Source organism: Propithecus coquereli, unplaced genomic scaffold (assembly GCF_000956105.1).
Source record: "Propithecus coquereli isolate 6110/MARCELLA unplaced genomic scaffold, Pcoq_1.0 Scaffold400, whole genome shotgun sequence".
In the NCBI taxonomy this organism is placed as follows: Eukaryota; Metazoa; Chordata; class Mammalia; order Primates; family Indriidae; genus Propithecus; species Propithecus coquereli.
Window position 1 is genome coordinate 1,004,224 of NW_012149731.1, and position 23,307 is coordinate 1,027,530.

Below are 23,307 nucleotides of genomic sequence, written 5' to 3' on the forward strand. Positions count from 1 at the left end.
GAGGAAACCAAAGCAAAATGAGTGACTTGCAAAGGTTGTACAGCCAGCAGGTGGTAGAACCACGATTTGAATGTCGGTTTTTCTGACTCCCAAGTCCATAATACTCTACTGTCACCTTTGAGCAGTGATTTGTTGATTACTTTTTTATTAAAAAGTCCGTAGTACTCTATTTCATTTTTATGGCCTCAATAGTCTCACATTCAGCTGATTTTCTCTTTCCAAAAAAGGAATGTATTCATATACAGAAGGAGATGGCACACTAAGGCACTTGGGCCAAATCCAGCCCTTTTGAAAATAAAGTTTTATTGGAACACAGCCACACCCAGTCATTTACATATTGTCTATGGCTGCTTTTGTGCTACAACATCAGAGCTGAGTCGTTTTGACAGAGACCACATGGCCCACAAAGTCAAAAATATTTACTATTTGGCTCTTTTCGGAAAGAGTTTGCCAACCCCTGATGCAGAGCACAATCATACTTATTGTTTCTTTGACGAAGTTCCTTCTAATGAATAGACTGATCTTATTCGATGACTCAGAGTCAGTAGAACTGTATATATTGTTTGTTGAATTCAGTACATTTTTTATCAAATGCCAAAAAACAAGGTTAGTAGTCCATCCATTGGGTGATTCCTACACAGAGAAGAAAATGCACCATTCTCAATTAAAGTGTGAAATGTGGAACTTGTTTTGGCTCTTCCCGAAAGGCACTTCTAAGTTGTGGCTAGTCTCTGGGGCAGAGTGCAATTCTTAGGCCATCAGCCCCTTCCCCCTGCCTTCCCCATTCCATTTATAAACTGGGTAAGCCCCATGAGAACTAGCAGTTACCACCTTTCTGGAAGAAAATGAAAAATAAAAAACATACATTACAAAAGTTAGATACACACTTTTCCTTCTCTCCCACAGTTGAAGAAACCATCAGAAACTTTGTAGTTCTAGAACAGAGAAAAAACTAGTATGAGCTCTCTGATTCCGGCTTTATCTTCATCTGCAAGCTTACACAACCCACAGATAAATTATAAGTTACTGCAAAGATTCCCACCAATGACAAACTGACTCATTGTCCTTCAAGTTCTTTCATCTTTCTGGATTCCACTTCTAAGGCTCTTTATGTTCTGTCAAGATGGAGTGTGCTGTTTGCCAAAATTACAGAGACTATGCCAATATTTGGACACATTTTCCATTTTACCTGTACAGAAAAATATTACCATTGCAGAGGTTTTTTCCATGATTACTTTTTGCCCCTGTAGACAGAAGTTCACAGCCAGCTTTGGGAAACGTTTCGTGTCTGTTCCTGTGCAGCAATGAAAATAGAATGAAAGGTTGCAGTGACCTTTGTTTGTTAAAATATAACAAACGATTATCCTAGAAACACCATACCATTGTAAGACTATTTTCGTTAATGTTTTGTTTTAGCGTTTTCATTGCCAAGTGCCTGCTTGATCTGGGTACCAAAACCACAGTCTCAAGACAAGATTTCAAAGAACAGGGATGTCACATTTCTCTTGGTTGGCTGACATCTCAAAAATATTCTGCCCGAAGCCCTCCCAGAAGAATAGATGTTATTCTTTTGTTGCAAAAATGATAAAAAGAAATGGGAACAAAGCAAAACAAAACAAATGGCAAGCCTCTTTTTAGTACAATCAAATGCTATTTAAATGAAAGCAATTGTGTGTTAATATGTAATGGGCGGAAGGCACTCTGGAAGTCACTAGTTTTGAGAGCAGCGATGCTGTGTCTCTGTCCTCAGATCTCTGTTTGTTGCTGCCTGTGTCAAAGCAGTTTATATTTTGCTCCAAAAAGGCTTCCACTGATGAAACACTGAACACAACTCTGGTTATTCGAGGGTCTAGGTGTCAAGAGAGAGTGTTATTATACTGCAGGATTTTGCTTGGCAAATCAATCAACAATGGGAAAAACCATGGAAGCAGTTTTTATTGTTTCGTTCCCAAAGAGAATGCACCATTAAGGGGTGACTGGTCTCACTGGCAAACAGAAAGTTGGATCTTCACCACCAGCCTAAAATAATAATACTTCACACCTGCGCAAAGTCTTCAGGGGTTTCTACATACAAAAATTAGTTAATTAGCAATTATTACCGTATGCTAGGTAAACATGGATTATTATTATGATAATTTTACAGATTGAGTAAGTGAGAGTACAGGAGAAGGTGCCAGGAGAAAAATTAAAATTAATGAGTTCCTAGATCACAGGCTTGAGCTGCAGGGACTTTAAAGAGCTTGTTTATGTTACAGAACATGCCATAAAGTGATACTTAAATATTGGAAAAGCAGATTTTCCAAATTAGTTATTAATGAAACCAGTTCTGGTATTCTGTTTTTTAAATGCATATTTCTTTTTATGATTTTGTAATTTCCCTTATGTCTATGATGACTGAGTCATCTCCCTCTTGCTAGGAGAATCCACATAATCATAGGTATTACTCTTTAGATCCCATTCCTTGGTTTTTTCACCTTTAGACTAATGAAGTGTCTTTAGGTGTTAGAAACTTGAAAAATGTGTTAGGACCAGTAAATATCTGGGTAAACTATACAGCCAATCAACATGTTTGCTGAGCGTCCACTCGGAGCCAGTCCTGGGTCCTGGGGTGCAGCACTGACCAACATAACAGATACTATTTACACTTTAAAACTCTAAATTTGACTTTAGAAATCGTACCTTCATGTGATTTAGCTGAAGGAAGAGGGTCTTTTGTTGTATAAATGCAGTTTTGAATGTATTTATTAAAAAGTGCATTGCAGTGACTTGTCTTGTGTATTTTTTCCCCTATACAGAAGATTGCTTCAAGTCAGAGTATAACTGATAATGGTTAGGGAGGCTGATAGGAGGTTTTGAAATTCATTCCAAGATAATGGTTGTCAACTATTTTGCAGGTAATTCTTTTCCCCCACGTTAGCATGAGTGATGACTTTTGTAATAAGACCATCCTGGGCATACATTTTTTTGCCTTTCTGGCATCTCTTTGGAGAACCGCTTTCTCCCCTACCTTCATTTCCTGTGGTCTGGGTGAGAGTGTTCCCACTCCCTGGTTCAGGAATGAGAAGATGAAATAAGGTCAGGAATCACGTCTTACATGCTTATTGGAACTATTGGAAAAATGGTGCTCTCTTGCTGGGATTAATAAGCAAGTGAAATGCAAACATGGACTGCAGAAGCTGCCTGTGTAGCCATGTGGGGAGAGCCTGCCTGAGAAGGAAGCTAACCCAGAGGTAAGTAAGCCAATCTTTAATGTGTTCATGTGAGCACCTGGATTCAGCCATGCCTGGAGCCACTTTACTTCCTGGACTTTTCAATGATGTGGCCTATTTTTGTTTGTTTGTTTGTTTGTTTTAAGTGCCTGATTCACTTGGAATTGGGTTTCAGAAACTTGCAGACTAAAAGAGTCCTAATGTAATATAATTCAATAATTGTTAAAATATAGCCTTTAGCATGAACAAAAAAAACCCTAGTTTAATAGACATAATTTTGAAAAAAAAGGCTTATGCATGCATATAGACACATGTACAGTGCTACTCGTGTATGTAATATTCATTAATCCCTTATTTACAGAATCCTATTAATATTTTTGTTTTTATAATAGTTTTATTGAGAATTCACATGCCATAAAATTTTTCCTTTTTATTGAGATATAATTCACATGCCACAAACTGCACCCTTTTATAGAATACAATTCAGTTGTTTTTAGTATATTCACAGAGTTAGGTAACCATTGGCACAGTTAATTTTAGAACATTTTCATCACCTCAGAAAACGAAAACCCTACCATTAGCTGTCATTCCTCATTTCCCCCTCCCCCCAGCTTCCGGCAAGCACTAATCTAATTTTTATCTCTATATATTTCACATAAATGGAATCATACAATATGTGGCCTTTTGTCTGGCTCCTTGCACTTAGAATAATGTATTCAATGTAAATCCACGTTGTAGTATGAATTGGAACTTCATTCCTTTTTATGGTCAATGATATTCTATTACATGGATACACAACATTTTGTTTATATACATTCATCAGTGGATGGATATTTGGATGGGTCCAACTTTTTGGCTATTATGAATAACGCTGCTATGAACATTTGTGTACAAGTTTTTTACTAAACATATGTTTTCAATTCTTGTGGTTATATATTCATGAAAGGAATTGCTAGGTCATGTGGTCAGTCAATATTTAACATTTTGAGGAACTGCCAAACTATTTTCCAAAGTGGCTGTCCCATTTTACAACCCCAACAGCAACAGATGAAGGTTCCAATTTTTCTACATCCTTGACAACACTTGTTATTGTCTATTCGACTTTAGTCATCCTACTAGGTGTGAAGCAATCTCTCATGGTAGAGCCCTATTAATGTTCCAGGAAGCTATGTGCCCTCCTAAAAGAGTACATTTCATGAATTCTGTTGCTGTTGAGATGTCAGAGAAAGTAGTTGGGTTTCTCTTTAAGATTCCTTAAGGCAATCTCCTTAAAGAGGGCTAAGTTAGGGGCAGTCATTTTTCTGCCTGGAATGGTTGGCTCTGCGGCAGCCATGCAGCTCCACGAAGTGCGCAGAGGCCAGGCCCTACAGATGGTGGAGCAGGAAGATCAAAGAATCCTGAGTCCTTGTGACTTGGAGGCCACTATACCAGCCTTCTAACTATGTATCATATTTTTTATTTGAGAGAGAAATTAATTTATAGCTAGTTTATTCCATGGTTATTTGGATGTTCTGTTATATTTAGCTAAATGATCTTTTTTACCCCTCCTGCATGTATGTATGTGTGTGTGTATATATGTATGTATGCTAATAAATACACAGGTACATATGCGAACATTTATATGTATGTATACACACACACATACACTTTATGTACAAAGCCTGCCAATTCACAATCAGGTAGTGATCCAGTTCTTCACATGGGAGTTGGATCCAGTTCTTCATATGGGAGTTGGTTGTTCATAATTCAGAATCAATTTTGTTATAGGAACAATGTCCTAAATGATGACACTTACTCCAACTAGGCCACAGAGGCCTATTTAACTCATATGTGATACACATACCTCATTCTGGTAGCACCAACAGGTGATTAGGAAGCTAGCAGCAGGAACTTACACAAAGCAGGAAGAAGCAACAGTTACTTTTCAACATTTATTCTGCTAAGTGTTAAACATATAGGACAAACGTGGCCATGATTGCTCTACTCTGTGACAGAGTGTAAGACACAGCATGGGGACTAGACATTGATCAAGCTGTGCCCCTTCCATGCCCAGAATTCTCCAGTGCCATCTAGCACTTACGACCAATTCAAACTCTCTCCTGTGTATGGCTTGCAGGCCGGTCTGTTTGGCTCCTGGCAACTTCTCTATCCTTATTTGATTCTACTGTCCCCTGCTCACCCTGCTTCAAGTTCTAGGCATGCTCCAACTGAAACAGACCAAGTGCTTGACTCCCTTCAGACCCCGGCACTTTCTGTCGTTCTGCCTGGAATGTTCTTCTCCCAGTTATTGCTGGCTCATTCTCATCCTTTAAGAAACAACTCACATTTTTCCTCCTCAGACTGCCCTATTTGAAATAGTCCTCTTTAATTTCTCTCTAGCACATCAGCTTGTTTTATAGTCTTTAGAGCAGTACTTCTCAAACTTTAAGTGCACACAGATCACTTGGGGATCTTGTTAAAAGGCAGATTATCCAGAATCGAAAATTATCTTCTTTTCTCCCTACCCTCCAACCCAAGGCCAGATGAATGTCCCAGGCCTGCAGCATGGCTGACATTGGCTATGCCAAGAGGCAAGCAATCTACCACGATGTTTCGCACTTGCTATGGATGACTGCTATACCTTAGGACTCTCTGGTGGTATTTCCAGTTGGTAAAGCAGATTCTTATCCACTTGTGTGGTGCTATTTCAGCTAGTGGAGTACAAATTTAAGCCTAGGGAAGCCACCAAAAAAATCTCAAAAATACCTTGACATTTTTATTTTCTTTAGTACTTAAGCTACAAATTAAGGAGCCCCTGGGGGCAGGCGAGGATTGATACAGGGAAGGAAGAGGTGAGCAAACGTGGAGGTGTGGAGGGGTTGTCTGCATCGTTTATAAGGCAGTACCTTCTGAGTTAGGGGTTATGCAGGGAGAAGCATCATGCTTGTGGTGGTTAAGAGTGAGGGTTCTGGAATTCTGCCTATACCCCCGACTGCCGGTTCAATAACTACATAACCTCTGTAAACCTCAGTTTCTTCATCTGCAAAATGGGGCAAACCATACAACTACCTCTTGATGTGCTGTGAGGTCAGTGAGATAATGAAGGTCAAGTGCTAAGCACAGGGCTTGGCTCCTAGTACGAGCTCAAAAAATGGTAGATATCATTAACATCTTATGATTAAACATGCTGACGGAAAGGACAGTGAAAACAGTTTAAAATCAGAATTGGGATGGTGGTGAATATAGAAATAGTATTTCTATCTGCCTTGGGACCACATTTTGGTTAGAAAGCGCAGAATCAGACTATAAGAGGGAAGGGTGATGGCAAAGGCGGTGGAAGCCATAAAAAATCATTTGCAAAGTGCCCAATCCAGCTGTCCACAAGGAATTCATCCATGTGTAAACACTCAGATGCTTCTGAGATGGTTGAGTGGGTATCTAATCCATGTCAGAAAAATCAGCTCCTGCTCTCGGGAGGCCTGCCATGCCAGTCATTCATCTTTCTGCAGTTTTATTCGTGTTTGTTAGTGTGGTGCCTCAACTTCTCAACTTAGCATCCCTCCCTCACAGTGCTGCGTTCACCAGGTGGCTCCACAGCCCGCAGAACACGTGGGCTGCTCGCAGTGCCTGACGTTAGTCACGAACCAGAGCTGCCCTAAATCTGTGGTTCTCGATCTGGTGTTCGCAATGTCTGGTTGTCGCAACGGGGGCTTGGGGGGGATGCTATTACCTCTAGTGGGTAGTGACCAGAGACGCTGCTAAATATCCTACAATGCAGAGGACAACCCCCAAGAACAGATAATTATTTGACTGAAAGTGTCAGTAGTGCCAAGGTTGAGAAACTCTGCCCTGAACGCTTCTTTTTTCTTAACATTTTTGGCTCTCAGTTCCCGTCTGTTGAGTTCAGTGACTGGATAATACGCATGATCTTGCCAGCTCTGACATTCTAGGAGGTTTTTTGTTTTTTTTTTTTTTTTTTTTTTTTTTTTTTTGCTGACCTCCAAGAATTTTGATACTAAAATTAACCAATGAGGAGTGGCTGAGACAGACTTTCCTTTTGCTTAAAGAGGACAATCCACAGTCAGCCATAGCTTCTCTGTGGCCTCAGCCGTAGCATTTCATCAACAACCTCTCAATCTGCCATCTGGGGGACCACCCCAGGGGGCGGAACAGCTCTCAAGAGAAGTGTACACCCCAAGTAAGCACTTATTTCCTGTTTATGGTGTATGACAGAGCTTCCCTGTTTCTCAAAACCAGTTTGGTTTGAAGATTATCACCCTGTTGACACTAGCCCATCCTGTGAAACTGACAAGCCCACACACCTTTGGTGAAAGAATTCGTTTCTTACCCATTATCTGAGAACCCCTTAGAAGCTTAACAAATATACTGATGGAGGAATCTCTGGCACAGGCTTATCTGAACAAAGGCCAATAATATTCCACCCATGTAGAATCCTATCAAAGAAATGCATTAATTGATTAAAGTAATTAAAAGAAAGTCTCCACCACGAATAGGCGACAAATGCCACCAACACTGATTAAAGAACACTGTCCAGTGACCTCAGCCATGCACTGAAAAATCTAGTGAGTGACAACTTTTTAAAGGTCAGTTCAAAACAAGTAATCCTTATGAACATCAAGGCGATTCTTTCACTCTGATGAAGCAGTTAAATAGTGAAGGTCACGGGGCTTTAGCAGCCACATAAAAGAAAGAAGTAAAGCAATTAGACAAAATGGATGCTGTAATCCCACTTTCCAGGCCCCAGAGTCTCACTGAATACAGAGCTCCAACTTTCCCTCTTCACTGTTCAGAAACTGGCAGCAGATTCCAAACGAGAATTCCATAGCTTGTTGACTGCGTGTTTCTTAGGAATGTCTCTAGCCTTGGGAGGCAAAAAAAAAAAAAAAAAAAAAAAAAAATACATGGATGATGTTATGAACTTTCCACCCAGGTTGGAATTCCAAAAATATTCCTCCAGCATTCAAGAGTGTTGCTGAACACTACCCAGTCAGGCTTGCTGTACTGCTTGGAGAACTACCCCAGAGTAAAAGAAAAAAGTCCTGATCCATGGATGGCTAGGGTTTTCCAAACAAGTGGAACTCCAAGGACCAGCACAGACCAGCAGCAGCAGTACCACTTGGAAGTGCTTTCGATGTGGAGATTCTAAGGCCCCGCCCTAAACCCACTGGATCAGAATTCACGACCGCATTAACATTTGAGAAACACTGACCTACAAGACCCTATAGGACAATTTTTTGCCTTCTCTCAGCCTGAGTTTCCCCAATGGGAAAATGGAAATATAACAAAGTGCACACATAAGCAAAACAAATCTGAAGGAACGCAGATCTCAAGGGGCGAAGAGGGATTTCTCCAAGTTCTAACTTCTGCAATTCCTATTTTAAGGCAAGGCAAGCGTTACTTCTTTTGTTATGGGGTGGGGGAGGGTCGGATAATTTTCAAATGGAACTAATACTCTCTCATGACATTGTGCTGCTGATTTTTAAAGGGACCGATTTAGAAGCGCTGAGGACAACGCATGCCACTCTGTAGTACAGACACTTCAGAGGTGTTAGGTGAAGTGGACGGATCCAGCACGCCGGCCTCTCCCACCCGGACAGCTGGCTGGCAGCTCTTGTCCCCGAATGTTCGCCCCCATGGATTCGTCCTCCGGTCCTGGAAACCTTCGCCTGCCAAACCCTGGGGTTCGCAGAACCTCTGGTCGGAACTGAAGTTGCAGCAGGACTGTCCTGCAGGCTCTGTAACTTTCCCTGGAATCAAATAAATAAATAAAGACCGTAAGTGCTGAGTTAGCGGGCTCCAAAATATTTTTCGCCCTCTGCAATCACCCGTAAGAGGAAGGGGGAGAGAGAGCGTAGTCAAAAATCTGAATGCGTTCCGGAAGGGGTTCCAGAAGAACTCGTCTGGGCGAAAGCAGCAGCCTCAGCTCCAAACTTAAAGAGCTTTTCTCGGCAGGCGTTTTTTCTCTTATAGCGAAAACTGTGAGAGAGCAGAGGAGGGTCCCCCGAGAAGGTACAGGCTGGCGTCCTGGGCTGGCCAGTCCTGTCTGGCGAGCCCCAGAGTCTTCCCATGCTCTTCTGACTCTCAGCCTCCTCCCTTTTGCAGAGCGGCCGGCGGGAGGCAAGATGTGTGTGCGCTTGCGCTCCCGCAAATACGGCCGGAGGAGTCCTGTTCCTCGGGCATTTTCCGAGGAAGTCTGGAGCAATTAGGCTCAGTCCGGGGAGAGCGAGCAAGCGAGCGGGCGCCGCAGCCGGCGTGTCTGGGCCGCCTCGCAGGGAGGGAGGGGGCGGCCGGCCGCCTGGCGGCGACCCCGGGGCCCGGCCGCCACCATGGGCTTCGAGCTGGACCGCTTCGACGGCGACGTGGACCCGGACCTGAAGTGCGCGCTCTGCCACAAGGTCCTGGAGGACCCGCTGACCACGCCGTGCGGCCACGTCTTCTGCGCCGGCTGCGTGCTGCCCTGGGTGGTGCAGGAGGGCAGCTGCCCGGCGCGCTGCCGCGGTCGCCTGTCGGCCAAGGAGCTCAACCACGTCCTGCCGCTCAAGCGCCTCATCCTCAAGCTGGACATCAAGTGTGCGCACGCGGCGCGCGGCTGCGGCCGGGTGGTCAAGCTGCAGCAGCTGCCAGAGCACCTCGAGCGTTGCGACTTCGCGCCCGCGCGCTGCCGCCACGCGGGCTGCGGCCAGGTGCTGCTGCGGCGCGACGTGGAGGCGCACATGCGCGACGCGTGCGACGCGCGGCCAGTGGGCCGCTGCCAGGAGGGCTGCGGGCTGCCCCTGACGCACGGCGAGCAGCGCGCGGGTGGCCACTGCTGCGCACGGGCGCTGCGGGCGCACAACGGAGCGCTGCAGGCTCGCTTGGGCGCGCTGCACAAGGCGCTCAAGAAGGAGGCCCTGCGCGCGGGCAAGCGAGAGAAATCGCTGGTGGCTCAGCTGGCCGCCGCGCAGCTCGAGCTGCAGATGACCGCGCTGCGCTACCAGAAGAAGTTCACCGAGTACAGCGCGCGCCTTGACTCGCTCAGCCGCTGCATGGCCGCGCCGCCCGGCGGCAAGGTAAGCGCCCACCGACCGCCCCGACCCCCTGCCGGGCCCCCCGGGGACCCAGGCCCTGCCCCGTCCCTTTGGGTACAAGGCTATCAAGGGCTTCCCGGCAGCATCCCTGCTTCCCTCTTCTTCCACTGCTTGCCAGCTGTATCGCTATGTGCAGGTCACTGAACCTGTCTAAGCTTGGAAACTGTGGTCCATATAGGCTAGGTGTATGGGGTGAAGTATAGCTACAGCAGCTTCAGGGGTTCTAGAAAGACGAAAGGAATCCACAACCAAGTGTAGGGTAAGAATGAAAAATGCAGCTCCAGAGTCAGAACTGTGTTCAAAGGTCTCGCTGCCAAGACCAGCTGGGTGATCTTGGGGAAGTTGCTTACCCTCAGTTAAGGTTGGAAACCTATAGACGTGACACACAGGAGGAAATATGGACACGTTGGGCGAATTGTATCCATGCACCCTCAAGGATTCCAGAGAAAATAAAGGGAACCGACAGCTATAGAGTAAGTTAAGAAGGATGCCAGAAGAGAGGCCTCTGGAGTAAAAGCTGGATTCAAACTTGCACTTTGCTGCCAACTAGCTGGCTGACCTTGAGCAAACTGCTTAACCTCTCTAAAGTTGGAAACTGTGGTCCCTAGAGACGTGACACAGAGTGAAACACAGCCAGGCACCCTCTGAGCTATCATTGGGGGATTTCAGAAAGAATTAAAGGACCACCCTGCCCCCAGCAAGTATAAAGTAATATTAAGCGAGAGTCCTCTGGAGTTACAGCTGTTTTCAAATCTGGGCTTTTTGTTAACCAGCTAGGTGAACTTGTGGCTTAACCTCCCGGCGCTTCAGTGAAAGGTGTTGTCAGCCTTCAGGGAGATAATGCGTGAAAGGGACCTGGCACTGTGCCAGGCAGAGCGTAATGCTTGACAAGTATTACCTACAATTATTTTTAACGTCTCCCTCTGAGCCCTCCCCTGGTCCTGGTAGCTGGTGTACTTGTGACAGCCACCACTAGTGAGGGCTTTCTTTGCTCCAGGCCCTGTGCTAAGCTCTTGCCAGTCATTTCCTTTTTAATCAAGAAAGGTAGGTGTGAGGCTTCCCATTTTGTAGATGAAGAAACTGAGGCTCATTGAGGGGCAGTCTTGTGCCTAGGCTACAGCTTTTAGGTACAGAGCTGGGGTTTGAACCCTTGTGTGCCCATCTCTTCAGCCCCAGCTCCTTACCACTGTCCGTTGCCTCTCAGCATAACCACGAGTACCATTTATTTAGTGTTTATTATGTGCCAGCAACTGTGGGAAGCACTTTACATGCATTATCTATTTTATCCTTCGAGACGAGGAAACAGATTCAGAGAGGTTATATAACTTGCCCAAAATCAAACAGTGACTCAGGGGACAGAGCTGGATTCAGGTTCTATCTCATAGTTCTCAATCTTGGGGCATATTGGCATTTTTGGCCTGATAACTCTGCCATGGGGCTGTCCTGTGCATCATAGGATGCTTAGCAGTATTCTTGGCCTCCACCCACTGGATGCCAATAGACTTGCCTCCCAAATCGTGACAATCAAAAATGTCTCCAGATATTGTCAAGTGTCCTCTGGGGAGGGAGGGAAATCACCAGGTTGAGAACCACTAGATTCCCTGATTGAAAAAGCCACATTTTCAACAGCTGGGTGCTTCCTGGGGAGGGGCATGGCCCTGCTGTTGCCACTCGGGTTGCCTGCTCCAGATGGTGTGGCAGAGAGGGGAAAATATTTGCCCGAGAGGCCACCAGGGGCCTGTGTCTGCTTTGCCTCCCCCTGCCCTCTCCCAGCCCCCCTTCCATACGTGCACACCAGGCCTGCAAGTTTTCCGACCCGCCGCCCCGTTCCTGGCCCCTGGCCTGTCTGTCGGCTGCAGCCTCAGCAGCTGGCTAGCTCTGGGCGAAGGGCAAATATTTACAGCTCCCCGGCTCACCCAGGACCGCACAGGCGCACAAAAGACTGGTGTGAGACTGCGAGTCACCAAAACAGAGGGCAAAGCTTGGTCTTCAGTCAGGCGCCAGGTTTGGGGTGAAGGAGTTCCCAAGTTTCTCCTGTTTATGCTGTCATCTGGACTTCCTGCATCGTTTTAAGTGACGCTTGTTTATAAATAAGCCATTCACTCCCCCAGAGTTTATACATCATTCATTGTTGAGCTAGTTTATTATTTCTTCTTGCCTTTCTGTTTTCTTTCTGGAGTGTTTGGGTAAACTCTTTCTTAGAATCAAAAATATGATACTCGAATCAAAACTGTGGATGTTTTTGAGACTCTGTTGGGTTGTCGGGTAGGATAAGCAAAGATATTAAGCTTGGGGACAAGTTTTGTTCTGGAGTTGGAACCCTGCTTGGGACTTCTCGGGATGGGGAACCTGCGGCCTGAAGGCCACTCGCTGCCCTCCAGATCCCTAAGTGCAGCCTCTCAACCGAACCCAAACTTCACAATTTGGATTCAGTCAAAAGGCCACACGTGGCCTCAAAGCTGCAGGTTCCCCACCCCTCTGGCCTCACACCCTGGAGGGCCTCAGCTGAGGCCCTAGGAAAGCTTGTTCTTCTTGCCCCGAAGTTAACCCTCAGTGGACCTTGCTGAAAGCTTTTTGCTGTTCCTTCATCAGCAGTAAAAACCCCTCCCACTGGAAGCCGTTTAAGAACTTGTTTATTTCATTGGGCCGACTCTCTGCTCCTGCTGGGTACTGTTTATTCTCTCCCCAAAGGCAGAAGGATTTATATTGCCTGGAAACTCTCATGTACGACTCTTTTATTTTTTTTTTATAAGTCCTAATGTTGGCTTCTCTGTTATAAGTCGAAGTAGATAAGAAACACTCCGAAGATTTTTAATAGCAGCTCTTCCACAGCCTAGAACTTGTTCCGTAAGTGATGTGGCATTCTTTAAATTATCTTAGGTTTCAGGTTTTTGACACCTGCTGAGCACTTAGGGTTGGTAAGTGCCGCGCTTGCACAGACGTTCTTTCTTCTGTTCTATAACGTGAGCTGGACCAGGGATTCTCAGACCCTAGCATGAGTGCAGTCACGGAGAGCTTGTTCAAATACAAGATTCCCGAGTCTCTCCGCTGGAGATTCTGACCCGTTAGGGCTGGCCGGGGGCCTGAGATTGTGCATTTCTAATGAACTCCCAGGTGATGCTGGTCGTTTAAGTGGCTACCGAGCTAGATGAAGAGTTTAGGCTCGAGTACAGACACAGACCAGAGATGGATTGATCTTCTCCACACAGTTACGATTTTACTGATCATTGTCTAAACACCTCTTCCTAAACGTTTTAAGACCAAGATGTGGTTTAAAAACCAGACTGCCTAGCAAGTTGAACGACAGGTAACCATAACCTGGAAAGGCATCTCTGACCTCGCTGAGACCGGCCGCATCTGGTCTGCAATAGATGTTGATGCTACGCTTGAGTAAGTGAAAGAGTTTTGCGCCCAGCCTCATTTTCCCACCCTGACTTACCCACTGATTCTGAGAACAAACGCATTCCAGAGCAAATATCTTTTTTGCTTTCTGGGAAAGGAAAAATTCTAGACGTAACTTTCGTGGAATTACTGAGAAAATTGAGATTCATACTGGTCACCTTCAGCTCTTTGACCCCCACATCCACTCTGTCATTGAAGCCTGCGGATTTCACCTCCTCAGTACATCTTGGATCTATTCCCTGCTCTCCAGCTCATTCCCATGATCACCTTGGTCTAAACTGGGGTTTCTCAACCTCAGCACTGTTCACATTTTGGACCGGATAGTTCTTGGTTGTGTGTGTGGTGGGGGGCGGGTACCGTCCTGTGCACTGTAGGATGTTTAGCAACATCCCTGGCCTCTACCTACTAGATGGTGGTAGCACGCCCCAATCACAGATATCTCCAGACATTGCCAAATGTCCCCTGGGGGCAAAATTGGCCTTTCTCTCAGACACTCTCACCTCTTGCCTGGACTACAACTGCTTCCTCTACACATCTTCTTGCCCCTGTTCAGTTTGTTCTTTACCTAGCACCAGCAATGATCTCTTAGAAATGTAAATCTGTTATCACTCTCCCTTCATAACCCTTCTATTCCTCCCCTTTCCTCTTGGGTGGCCATAAGGTCTGGCGTCTTCTGGATTCTGCCGGCCTCCACCTTCCTGGATTCTTCTCCCCTTCACTCTCTTCTCCCAGCTTCACTGGTCTCCGAGTGTTTCATGTATATGCCCCTGAGCTCCTTCCTGCCTCTGGGCCTTTGCACTCGCTCCTTTCTCCACCTGGAACAATCTTTCCAAGTATTCATTGAGTAACCTGCAAGTTTTCCACCTCTCCCCTCCTATTCTTGACCTTTCTGTCAGCACTTAGGGTTTGCTCATCACTGGGTGATCTTTCTTTCTCTTCTTCCCACCTCAGTCCAAGCATCACTACCTCCAGGAAGCCAGGCGTCTCTGACCTCAACAGACCACATCTGGTGCCTGAAACTCTCACTTTGGTGCCCCTCCTTCATGGCATTTATCACAGCTGTAACTGCATAATTGGAAGAGTCTGTCTTGTTCAGGGCTGTGTCGCTGGCACTAAATCCATTGCCACGTGCGCTTCAAGTTCTCAATATGTATTTGTTCAGTGAATGAATTCAAGATCGGAAGGGCTGTCTTGTCAGCCATCAAAACTTTTCAGGTTGTTAACCAAGAGTGGGCTTGTGTTAAAAAAAGAATCAGTTTTTCTGTGATGCCCCAGTTAACAAAATTGTTTCCAGATTTTGGGGAGGCGTTATTTTTGTTCTGCTAGATCCACCCAGATCAAGTTGTATATAAAGCCCTAAATCCCAGAAACAATTTTGTCCATTTCAGAACTGGAGATAAGTGAATCTAATAGACAATTGTATCAAAAGGTGTTCCAGATGTCTAAACACTTTGGAATGTATCTATTAGAATGTTCACCATTCTGTATATTTTGTTTCTGAAAAGGTTCAGCAAAGAACCATTCCACAGCATCTCTAACAAAACAGCCTACTTCAGCTAAAAGAATTGTGGCCTGTCACTTCTATTTCATTTCAGTGATTTATAAAGAAAATTAGGATTTGGTTTACAAATATGTTACCCAGCTATACTAGATTAAATGAGCATAACTGGGCAATTTGAACTGGCTATTCTGTTGAGATTTAGCTGTAAGTGGTTCTTTCTGTGTTCAGAAATGGTGCTTGCCTCTCTGTAAAAATATTTGATGAGTAAGAATCTATTTATAAGGCAATTATGCCTTGGACTGTAGACCAAAGAGCTTAAAAGGGAAGGAGATGATACTCATTGAGTTCCACTGGGTGCCATCCACTTAGGGTGCTGTATGTCTGTATGCGCATTTAGCTTCTCCATCTTCTTCACTAGGTAGTCCTCTTTTTATTTTTGGTGGGAGGAGCAGATTCTAAAACATTATAAAACAGCTAGATTAAGGCCAGAAGTTAGATTCTAAGTGTAGAGCTGAGATTTTAACACAGAGCTACCTGACTCCAAGCTGTTACCAAAATAAGAAAGGCATTTTTTTCTTGAGGCAGTGCACCCCTCTGAAGTCTCCTACAGACTTCCCAGGGACTATTTTTATATATGCCAGGCACTACGTGGACTGGAGGTGTAGATGCATTATTTTATTTCATCCTCAGAAAGACCCTGTGAGGTAGGTACTCCTACCCACCACACTTTTCCTCCATATTACAGGTGAAAAAAAACAGAAGCTCGGAAGGTTAAATAACTTGCCCAGTGTCCTCCGTCCTCCTTGGGCTGGTTTTAGTTTGCCTGTTGGCTTCTGGCCCATGAAATGTGTCCATCCTGTGCCATAGTCCCATTTTCATCGGTCCAGTGTAGCACACGTGGCATCTAAAACAAAACAGATCCTGTCTATGAAAGAGATTTGGGCAAAATAAATAAGAAGGAAATAAAGACGTGGTGTCCTGGATGGCTAGTGGCTATCTCTTTACTTTTTACCCTAGTAATTTTAAGAGTGGTTAACAGTAGGAACAAAGTGAAATCCTTCCACATACGTTCTTGTGGTTTAGTTCCCCACCTTCTTCTAGCCCGAGTGCCTGGCCCCGTAGTAGGCACCATTGGATACAGAGGTAAAAGTGAGGAGCTTTAACCTGTGGGATCAATCAGAAACCCCCTCGTCCCTTTGAAGACACAACACAAGTCTTACTACTCTTTGCTCATCCAAGCTTTTTAGCCATGGTTTGGCCTCTGTTCCCCCTTGACTAATGGTGTCCTAATAAGCTCGTTCCAATAAAAGGGGAAGCGGCGTAATAAAATGATTACTCTTATAAAGAAAATAACTGACAGATGGAGCTGAGTGGCCATCTTTCTCACCCATTCCATCCACATATTGACAGGGAACTTAGAGGGCAGAGACCTGCGTGACCTCTGTGTGAGCAGGCCCTGCAGCAACTCCAGCCCCGGGAAGCGGGAGAGTTCGAGCCTTGTCCCTGGCAGTCAGCATTGTGTGTGCAGAGATGAGTCTTGGGCAGAGAAGTCACCCCTAGAATTTTGCTAAAAGCTGTTTGCGGGTGCCCCATGTCGTTGCTGCGTTTGGATCAGGTTGTGGTCCGTGTTGGATGCAGGCCTTGGGTCAACAGGCAGGCTCCTGGGTGTCCTGAATGGAATGAGTGTATTGAGTGAGTTAGTATCCACACCCTGGAATCGGCGGTATTGGGGTTCACGTGCTCCCTTTGCCCTGTTGTTGAGGTACTTTGGGAGGATCTTCCAACCTCCTCTAAGACTTGATTGCCTCATCTCTAAAATGGGATGATGGTACATAAAGGGCATGTATGTCTTAACAAGCATTTATTGAGCATCTGCTAAGTGCCTGACACCGGTAGGGTTTTAGCACTTTTTCCAATAAATTGCTGAAGAACCATGAGAAATTTGAAGTGGTTGTTGTAGAGAAGAAGGGAAGAGACATTTACACAAAGATTCAGTTTCATTGTGACCCAGTGTTGCCCCTGAGGGACCTGTTCTCTGGATCTCTACCCTCTTTTCTGCGGTGAAATAACGTGTGAAACAGGGACAGTCATGTCAGCGTCACTGCCTCTGGGTGGCAACTCTGGGCTGAGATGTCAAGGAGGAGGTTAAGGCTTGTGAATGGCATGGTGGTTATAGGGTTAGTTTGTATGTGCATTTATATTTGTCCCACCCAAATTAACAAAGCTAAGGAGAGGTTGGCCAGGCAAGGCTGCTACCTTCCTGTGAGCAAGAAGGTTTGGTTTCATAGCTGAGTAGCCTTTACTTTCTTTCTAATTTGGGGAAGAAAATGCTTCAGGCTCAAACCACTGTGTCTGAGTCCATTTGGGCTGCTATAACAAAAGACCAGAAACCGAGTAGCTTATAAGCAATAGAAATTTGTTTCTCATGGTTTTGGAGGCTGGAAAGCCCAAGATCAAGGTGCTGGCAGATTCAGTGAGGGCCCACTTTCTGCTCCGTAGCTGGCTGGCTGTCTTTTGTGTCCTCACATGGGGAAAGGGCCAGGGGGCTCTCTCAGGCCTCTTTCATAAGGGCCTTAATCCCTAATCGCATCCCAAAGCTCTCACCTGCTAATACTATCACCTTGAGGGTGAGGATTTCAACATATGAATTTTCGCAGGGGGAAGGGAACACAAACTTTCAGACCATAGCATACACTTTAGTCTGTCAAGTAGAAATGTCAAGGTGCCATAACACCTTCAATAAGGTTTGTTGCTGTTGTCCTTTTTGGGTTTTGGTGAAGCATTGCTTGTGGTTGTTCACCAGAAAAGCAGATGAGTCAAAGACAAAAATTAGAGATACAAATTTAAAATTAAACTCATAGAAATAGAAAATTGGCCATTTAGGGATTTCTCGGGTTATTTAACTATAGTAGCAAACTAATTTATTTTTGGACTAGGGAAGTGCTGAAAAATTTTTACTTCTCCTTACATAATTTTCAAAAATATCTTGCTTGGCTTATGGATGTAGATATACTTTTCTAAGATATTAGGATTCTGGAAATGCTCTTTTTGTTCCTTTCTACCTTCTAAGACAGGGTGATTTGAGTTTTGTAAATTTACACATTCATTACCAGCCCGAAGCCTTTTCTTTCCCCAAGCACTTTGTCTCTTTTCTTCCTCTACACCTGTTTGGGGGGCAGATACATCCTTCTAATACTTCTGCTGACTGTCTCATCCAATTTCACCTTAATTTCAAGCCTCATCCTATGTCTATTTTCACTGTTAGGCTTTTCAACAGTTTCCTCCTGTTCTTCCTCCAAGAATCCCTTCTTAAGGACTGGGCTGTGAATTACAGGGAGGGGTTGGTCCAGACTGCTTCACCATTAAAAATCACAAAGTTTGAACTACAAAAAGGACAAAAGCAGCCGAATGTGGGCAGTGAAGACATCCTCAGTTCTTCAGCACGGAGTTTCTGGCAGCCAGCTCTGCCTCCTGGTCCCTGCAAGCCCTGCCCTTGTGCATTTTTTCCTGGAGACAGCCAAATATGCAGCACTTTGGTGTCACTAGTCAATAGTCAGAGCTGTTTCCCAGCTGTGTGAGTCTCTGTGAGCTTCGCAGAGACTAAGAAGTCATTGCCACCCCAGACACACACTAGCGGTCTGTCAGTTACGTTCCTCAAAACCTGCTGGGCAGCTTTCCAGTGTAGCCAGTTCTCTGCAGTGCATCCCACAGCAGCAATAATTGGGGGACACTGGTCCTTAGGCAGAAAGGAGTTTTTAAAAAGAGTCTACATTGACAGTGGCATGGATGGACCCTGGAAACCAACCACCACACTGACTAGGAGATGACTCACATCTAAGCTTCTGAGGCCGGAATGTTTGGAGAAGAATGACCACAGAGTAATACTCGAAAAGAAGAGAGACTTTGCCCATAGAAGATGGTTCACATTCTGGGATGCTTAAAAAAAAAGCCCCCAAGAGATGTCTTTTTGACATTCAAAGTACATTTAGTTTTTGATTTTTCACTGTGACTCCCCTCCTCACCCCAATTTGTACCCAGTTAGACTTAAAATTCTTACCTCAGGTTGAAAGCTGAGCAGATGATGATTGAGGTAATTTTAACATTGATCCAGTAATTATATGTTCAAATATGATAGCAAAGCTTATTTTAAGCAAAATCAACTGTGTTCTTGAGAAGTGAGCTTGCATTTCTGCTTCTGACTTATTGGCTTTGGTGCTTTGGATGGTTCATGTTGTTTAGGTCTTCTTGACACTCACTTAGGGATGTATTAACCTTTCTCCAAGGTTAATATACTTGTGCCCATTCTCAATCCTAATGACCTAAGCTTCTCCCAGGGAGATCCTACATTGCATTAGGGGCTCAAGCTACCCTCTCGGATTGGGTTCTGGGTAGGGGCTGGGTGGCTGAGGACCTGCTACAGTTCCCTGCCCAGCCCCAAGGCAATAGTGATGTCACTGGACTCCAGAATATGAGGGGAGTTGATCTTTTCCACTTCCCTCTCCCGGCTCTTGGTGAGAGATTCCCAGTCTCCTGAGTCCTGGCTACTGAAGGGAAGAGACACTTGCCATCTGGGAAGAGTTTTAGAAACAGGGAATAGCTCTATGAAAAGTTGACAAGGAGGTGCCACCTCGCTTCCATTTGTTGTTGTTGTTTTTCCTCTACTCTTCACCTTTTCCTCCCAAACCACCAAGCCCCACTGATGAGGTAGAACTTGGAGCAGTCTGTAGTGTCTAGCAGTCCCCAAGTCCCCTCTGCTTCCTAACTCCCCAGCTCTCTTCTGCCTCCACTGTTCCTATCAAGTCCACAGTTCCTTGGACTTGATGTTCTCCTGTCCTGTTTAGAGCCAGCGTGTTTCCTATAGGCCTGGCCATGCCATGCATCTGATTTCCCCTCCCATCGTCCACAGCCTGCTTGGTCTGTGTCATCTGCCCGTCTTACTCAAGCTCCACTGAAAGTCCAGGCTGAGCTGCTCCTTTGACTTGCTCCTCGTGTCTCCCTCTCTTGGCCTCCAGAATAAAAGCTGTCCACTTGGTCCTTACTCCAGTGGTCCCCTAGAACGTGCCACACTTTTTCCAGTCGTGGAAAAAGAGAGATGTAGTAAGGAATATATCACGATCTTTATTGACTTAACTTCAGGCCCCTGCTCTCCTAAACTCGCTTTAGATTGACAAAGTTAAACTAGGATTAGGCATTCTCCATTGCTTGGATTTTGTAAAAGAATAATTTATGTGGTAAAAGAGCATCCTGGCCTCAACACTGAGCTTTGCAGATGACCCTTTCAGCACTGTGACTTGTATTCTGAGGACTTACTATTGGCCAGGCACTATACTGAGACACTTTGTGGGTATTATCTATCTCAGTCATGCATCCTAGTAACCCATGGAAGAAACTATTATTATCCCCGTTCTATGGTGAGGAAACTGATCTTAGGTTCTGATTCTGAAGTCCAAGACCTTATACATTACACTGTACCTGTCAGGGCCGTAACATTCTTACGATACTTTTGGGGTATGAGAGACACTCTTAATCTTTGCAATTATTTTTGCATAGTCCAAAGAAGGCTTACTTAAAACTCTAATTATAAAACGAATTAGCTGTCTAATCCTTCACACTGAGCTCAGTCTTTGGAGGCAGAGGGATTTAGGATAGGGTGCACACATTTACCCCCACAGTACAAAGAGCATGGGCATTGGGGTCATGTGGACCTGGATTCCAATCCCGACCCTCCCACTTCACCACTGTGTGATCTTAAGCAAGTGTATGATTTTTTCTGAGCCTCAGTTTCTCCAGATTGAGAGCATTGATACAGTGCCTGCTTCGGAAGGCAGATGTTTCGGTTAGTTTATACGAGGTAAAGCCCTTTCCCTTCTTTGTTTTACTACATCAGGCCATTGAGAAAACTGCAAAGCATTAGATACAGACCAATATTGGTTAAATTTTCCTATAAATGAAAGATTCTACTGTTTAACCCAATGCAAACGGTCAGGAAAGCTGCGCTGATGAGAGCCTTTGCCCTTATCCCATTCATACCTCTCTTCAATTGGTGGGATATAATTGAATGAGAATCATTTAAACACCCTCTGTCCTGAAGCATTTCGAGCCCAGGAACAGGTTAAATGATTAAGCAGAGATTAATGTTAATGCGTAAAATGTGTTACATGAAGACTAACGTTGAAAATTTCTATTAATATTTATCTTGAAAAATTAGAAATTAAAATAGTTAAAGTTGTTTGAGAGGAGGAGGGGAGTGGAAAGGAAAAACCAGAATCAAGCTTGGGGTATCAGAGACTAGAAAATGACCTTTGGTAATTAGTTGGAGAAATGAAAGTAATTCAGCCCAGAGTGAACTTTTATTTTATCCCTCTTAACAGCCTGCGTTGAATCTTCCACATGTTGGTTTACACTGTAAATCAGTCCTAAAATAGGCAGTGCCACCCAAAGCCAATGTCTAACCCTCCTGGACAGCAGACTGGGTCAGAATACTTGCAGAAAATAAGAACACCCTTCTTTCTCCCCAGCGATTGCATCTGGCAAGGAAGCATAGGTCAACTTGGTTGTTGGAAAACATTCTTTGAAAGCTATTTGGCTGAGGAATGTTGTGTTTCAGGCATTGTCTTACTTGTCCCTTGAGAGAGATCTTTGAGGCCAGGGCTGGACTTAGATGTCTTTGGGCATCTTGGATCGGTTCTTTTGGAGATAAATAGTTCAGTAAACATTTGGGAATTTTGTTCTGACATTGGTTTCCTGGTTAAGCCCTCCTTTAATGAGTTCCTTTTTGGCACTTCAACAATTAAACCATCTTGGACAAGACCTAAGATTTGCTAGTCTACATGGAATGATTTTCTATATTCTACACTATAGAAGGCTAATTAAGGTCTAGCATTGGAGAAGATAAACTTGAATCCCAGCTCAACTTTTGACTGGCTCTTTGCCATGGAGCAACCTTCTTAATCATTCTCCTTTGGTCTTCCCACCTGTATCGTGAGGATGGTATTTGTGCCGATTTATAAGACTGGTTGGATTAGTAAATGAAATCAAGTACTTAAATGCTCAATGTAGTTTCTGGCACCTAGTAAGCAGCCAAAAAAAAATGTTAGCTATTATTATTGTTAATGCAGTGTAATAAGATTTTTTTTTCTTTCTTTCTGTGAATAAATGGTTATCACACAGTAGATTTAAAACTAATCTTTTTATTCATGTGATTGTGCAGTTTTCTTTGTGCATCATTTGAGATTGTCAAACTAAAGCCATCTGCCTTGGATTACTGTGTAACTGTGCAGTTTCTATCATTTGATTAGTTATGAAAGCCAGGCATGTAAGATATGTAAGATAACTTGCCCTAATTCCCATGTATTTCTAACTGTTTCACCCCTCTAAGATAACAAAGCAAGAAAAGGATTTACTAAGATTTTCAGTGTCCAAAGCAGAAAGATAGAAACTGGTTCAGTTTGAGAATCCTCATGTTTACATCTCAAAACTATTAGGTAGATTCTGAATTTTTATTGTTAACACAGTGAAAGTTAATTGCTTGCTAACTTGTTGCAACTCAAATTAATTATGTAAAACTTGATAGCATTGATAGATGCTTTGGGTGCTGGCGCTGTTTCTTGGAAAAATTTTTAAAAACCGATAAAATAGTCTGTCATTAGAGAGGCTCTGCTGTGTTTTGGTCTCCTGGGTACAGTATCTTGATAGAGACTAGCTTCTCTTTTACATTAAAGTTATATATTTTATTTATTGACTTAGTCACCCTTAGAAAATAAATGCTATGTTGTTCTTATAGGAAACCCAGTTCTTTCATCAGAAACTGAATGTCTTTTTGTAATGATAAATTGTCATCTTTGTTTTTAACAGGGTCTTTGTAATTGATGTTTAGGCTTACGTTAGATTTTTGCAAATATTTTTAATTCAACTTTATACTAACTAGTCATGAGAAAGAGCTGTGGTTACTAACCACTTTGAACATGGAAATAATCCTACACAGTAAAGCCCATTGGTCTTTAATTATTTCTTTTTGGCTCTCGTGGGCACAGTTCTCCTGAGGAAATATGGAACCAGAGCCACACATTAACTATCGCAGTAAATGAAGCAATGCTCTAGAAAACCCAGGGGGCACTGCAGGTAGAAA

The 23,307-nt window shown here is 44.2% G+C and overlaps 1 protein-coding gene across 1 annotated transcript in view; it reads left to right on the forward strand.

Moving 5' to 3' along the window:
• The first annotated feature begins 9,426 nt into the window (after positions 1 to 9,426).
• Positions 9,427 to 23,307, forward strand: part of PDZRN3 (PDZ domain containing ring finger 3) — a 266,468-nt gene continuing 252,587 nt past the window's right edge. Inside the window, exon 1 of the mRNA XM_012652864.1 lies at positions 9,427 to 10,258. Coding sequence (XP_012508318.1) covers positions 9,536 to 10,258 — 723 coding nt within the window. The 5' untranslated portion in view covers positions 9,427 to 9,535. The remainder of the gene's footprint in view (positions 10,259 to 23,307) is intronic.